At 46.3% G+C, this 4,890-nt stretch overlaps 1 gene segment (V, D, J or C); it reads right to left on the bottom strand.

Annotated features, from left to right (window-relative positions):
• Positions 1-2,475: 2,475 nt before the first annotated feature.
• Positions 2,476-3,438, bottom strand: LOC140417778 (T cell receptor alpha variable 9-2-like). The segment is given in 2 exon segments: positions 2,476-2,849; positions 3,387-3,438. Coding segments are annotated over 2 exon segments (426 nt in total).
• Positions 3,439-4,890: the final 1,452 nt, after the last annotated feature.

Below are 4,890 nucleotides of genomic sequence, written 5' to 3'. Positions count from 1 at the left end.
ATCCGCGAACTGACTGATCATACCTCTTGCCAGCGTCCTTGGGTTACACGGAATGTGGAGCTGAGGCCATGGTCACCTTAGCCATGATCTAATTGAATTGTGGAGTAACTCGAGTGGCCGATTGACCGACTTCCTGCTCCTAAGTCGGATGCTTATATGGCAATGAACCCGAATGAGTGTTTGTTAACCTTCAATGGTGTGGCGAACCCTATGCCGCAGCCGGTTCGCGTTACTTGTTATCAGAAAAATAGCACATCTTGCTTCATTGCAGCAGAGAAATGCATTCCTCCGATTGCCAGCGACACTCCAGTGAAAGGCAAGGCCAGTAGTATTGGGCAGCCAATATCTGGATATAAATGTGTACGTGGCAAACCCGGAAGTCTGTAACTCGTGGAATTAACCTAATGACAGGAATGTTCCAGCACTCGGAATCGCAGACACACAGAACCACACAGTTCAGACGAGGCCCTTCGGCCCCTCGTGTCTGCACCAACACGCGAAAAACACCGGACCGACCTACCTAACCCTATTTGCCAGCACTTGGCCCATCGGCTTGAAAGTTATGACGTGCCATGTGCTCATCCTGGTACTATTTGAAGGATGTGAAGCAGACTGCCTCTACCACCCTTCCAGGCAGTTTATTCCAGACCGTCACCACCCTCTAGTTAAATAAGATTTCCCTCAAATCCCCCATAACCTCCTGCTCCTCATGTGATGTGCTCAGAATTTAGTTTTTTTCAGAGACCAGATTGTGCGGAATTATTTCCATCAGCTGAAGGTTCAATGTTTTGTAAAGAAGACAGGGGCAGATGGATGATATTTCCTGTTGTGGGTGCTTGTGGGAAAAGATGAATCAAAGGACTTTGATTGGCTCAGCACAAGGAGCTCAGGGGAGCCGAGCAGCGACACCAAGGAACGGACGGGATTCAAACCCGCGATTTTTGGTTTACGAGACCAACTTTTGGCCACCGCACCGTGTGGAGGTGAACGATATTAATTGCCCTGTGAGTTGTCACCATTTGCCAAAATTGATGAGAGAAGAATCAACAGAACGTTTCAAAAGTTATTGTCAGGGCGAAAAGGGCCAATAGAAATATATCTTACAAATAGGTGCAGGTAGCGTCAGTTGACCCCCCCCCCACCCTCCCCCCCCCCCCCCCCCCCGCCTCCCCACCCCCCGGAACTATCGCGGGGAACCGCCTCTCGATCTCCTCGTTATGATCTCCCTACTTAGGATTTCCTTCACTGCAAAACCCCCATTCTCCCCTCACTGAGTAACCGGATATTCTTGTTCATTAAATGATATTGAGATGGTGCGGGTGAGCGTTATGTTGGTCGATATGAGGCTGATTCTGAATTTTGACATTTGAATTGTTTTCTGTTTGTTTTTATCAGACTGGCACTGGAGCGGGTCCAGCGGAGATTCACACGGATGGTCCCAGGAATGGTAGGCCTGACATACGATGAATGTCTGAGGATCCTGGGATTATATTCATTGGAGTTTAGGAGGTTGAGGGGAGATCTTATAGAAACTTACAAGATAATGAATGGCTTAGATAGGGTGGATGTAGGGAAGTTGTTTCCATTAGCAGGGGAGACTAAGACCCGGGGGCACAGCCTTAGAATAAAAGGGAGTCACTTTAAAACAGAGATGAGGAGAAATTTCTTCAGCCAGAGAGTGGTGGGTCTGTGGAATTCATTGCCACAGAGGGCGGTGGAGGCCAGGACGTTGAGTGTCTTTAAGACAGAAGTTGATAAATTCTTGATTTCTCGAGGAATTAAGGGCTATGGAGAGAGAGCGGGTAAATGGAGTTGAAATCAGCCACGATTGAATGGTGGAGTGGACTCGATGGGCCGAATGGCCTTACTTCCGCTCCTATGTCTTATGGTCTTATGGTCCAGCATGTTCAGAGGTTATTTCCTCTCAACAGGACACCGGCAGTCCGTCAGGAACAACAATCCTGGAATTTACCGAGGAGACGGTGCATTCCTCAGGGAATGCTGCACTCTCAGAGTTTCTGGCCTCTGGATGATATGTTAAATTGAGGACACTGCCTTCCTCCGGAATGTATCTCTGTGCGAAGCAGACACAGTGAAACACATACCAATGGAGGTATTCACATCGCATGGCCACCATTTCCAAAAAAAGAGCAGGAGAGACGCCCTGTCCAATATCCATCCACCAATCACAATCACTGTAACAGCGAGACGGTTAAATATTATTGTATGGGATGATATGCTGAGTCCAATTATCTGCTGGGTTTTCTACATTTTGTTGTAACAGTGATGGTGAAATACTTTGGAACCTGAAGCTCTATAAATATTCTAATTTTCATTCTCGAAACTGCCCCCTTCCATTGCTTTATTTTGGCAATAAATTTATTAGTGCTAAAAGTGTAAGTTAGAATTGAAAAGTTGAGATCTCACCTCGATTTCAGGCTCCATTTCAGACTCGCCGTTCATCACAGTGTTTGCCTAACGCTCTGTTATGCTGAGTGGTGACAGTTTTTGTACACGTTCAGCCCAGCTCTGTGTCTCTGTGGGTCTCAGCGCGCAGTAATACACCGCGGAGTCTGTCAGCTCTGTATTAGTCACGCTCAGCCGGACGGTGCGGATTGTATCATTGAGCTCCGCTGAAATACGGTCCCCTGGAGATCTCTCGGTATTCCCGGTGAATTTACTAATCTGCAGCAGGTACTCCATGGATCCGCTGGGATACTGACGGTACCAGAATAGGTAAGGATTGCTCGTGCTTGTAGCTGTATAATTACAGAACAACTGAACATCATCTCCTTCATTCACTGTGACTGAAGCCGGTATCTGTGAAACGGAATCTCCTCGACAATGTCCTGTAAGAACCCAGAATGATTATAAATTAAACAATGCGAATTCACTGAGTCTATACCGCAGATTCGTCCCATCATCCTGAATAATAACCTCAGAGAATGATCAGACGAGACAATAGAAATATATTTTCCACAGCTTAGTGGTTGCAACGGGAAAATGTTTGGACGGATTAAATAAATCTTCTAACACAAAGATTCCGTTCTTTCTAACGAGATCCGGTCCTCACCTTCAGTCACTGTAACTGGAAGCGCAAAGTACTAACGGTCTGTGTGTTTGACAGTCTGCTGTTTGTCAAGGTCATTCACTGGCACCAGAGGAGCTTCAATCTCAACCCAACTCTTCCGCTCTCATCCCCTCGGGAAATGTGCCGACTTCCAGCAGTGTTCCGTGCTGGGACCAGCGAAATTCGGATGACCTTTCGAAGTTGGCGTCAATCTATTTGTCCGACCACCCACACCCACCCCCCTTGCAGTGCGCCTGACAGAATATCATGTGTAGAAAAGCTGTGACATAAAGAGTTGAGCAACTTGTGAACTTACCGGTTAAAAGCGAGACCGCTGTGAGGAATAAATACAAAGTAACAGGTGACATGTTTGCAGCGAGATCGTGGCAGCTTTCAGCAGAACTGGTTGAGGCTGAAATTGTTTTCGTCAAGAGTTGAGAAGAGGTTAAGTCACATCCGAGTGCCTGCTGATTGGTACATTGCTCACAACGTCATCGAGTCACATCCAATTGCCTGTAAGCTCCTTTTCTCTTCAATTCAACAAATCTTCTCACAGCTCATTGGACTCCAATTCATCCTGATGGCGCAGATCGAAAGCCACAAAGTGAATTTGTTCATCTCCATGCTAAATAGGTTGACAGGAATAGGCTTATTTATTATGTGAGGTGGGCAGTTGTTTCGTCCAGAGCTGGAACAAATGAAATTCTAATGAATTTGGTGGGCATTGTTGTAAACAATGGGTGTTTGGATGAGAACTCTGTATTTTGCATGAACATTAGGCCTTGCGAATCTGATGATATACTGAGCCGTTGTTGCTCTCTTTGTTTGGCTCTTAATTTGGCTTTGTTTAATTATGTTTGCTCAAGAGTCGCCAGGTATCTTTCGACACCGCCACAAGGTTCAGAACCGAATACTGATCAATGACACGATACACCAGTTAGTATGTTCAAAAGCAATGCTCATTCATTTACACACAGTCAAATCTACTCATGCATAAACTCTACAAACTAGACTACCACTATTACTAAAGCCTATACTTAGCTTCGGGTGCCCAGTCAGTGAGAGGAACAATGGCCGTTGCTCGGTTCTGAGGCTGATGGGTTGAGTTGTTTACAGTGTAGCCACTAGGAGTGTCAATCTCGTAGCGTGCATTGACATGGGACTTACTTGGTCTGGTGCAGCTGCTAGGCTCGTCTCTCTCTTCGCTGAGAGCCAAAGCCAAAGAAGGAAGATTCTCCCTTGGGGAATATCTTTTATACTGAAAAGGGCTCCGTGCGCTTTTGGGCGGGCCTTGAACTTTTATTTTTAAAATAATTTTTATCAAAGGTTTTCATAAAATATCAACAACAAAATGAGAAAGAAAAAAGAACCCAACAGGGTTAAGTACAAAACACAATCTAAAAAAGCAACCCCCCAAACTCCTCCCCCACCCCCCGTACCTAAATAATAAATTAACATTAACACCCCGACTTAAGACAACAGGTGTATACACCCCCTCAGACCCTCCAGTGTAAATAACATAAACAAAAATAAAGCAAACCCCCCCCCCCCGAGCTGCTGCTGCCATTGGCCAATGTCTATCGTTCTGCCAGAAAGTCTAAGAACGGTTGCCACCGCCTAAAGAACCCTTGTACCGACCCTCTCAAGGCGAAATTCACCCTCTCCAATTTAATGAACTCTGCCATATCGCTGATCCAGGGTTCCACGCTTGGGGGCCTCGTATCTTTCCACTCAAGGAGAATTCTTTGCCCGGCTACCAGGGATGCAAAGGACAGAATTCCGGCCTCTTTTGCCTCCTGCACTCCCGGCTCCTCTGCCAC

The sequence above is a fragment of the Scyliorhinus torazame genome, chromosome 5 (genome assembly GCF_047496885.1).
Source record: "Scyliorhinus torazame isolate Kashiwa2021f chromosome 5, sScyTor2.1, whole genome shotgun sequence".
Taxonomy (NCBI): domain Eukaryota; kingdom Metazoa; phylum Chordata; class Chondrichthyes; order Carcharhiniformes; family Scyliorhinidae; genus Scyliorhinus; species Scyliorhinus torazame.
This window is presented reverse-complemented; position numbering and strand designations above follow the sequence as displayed.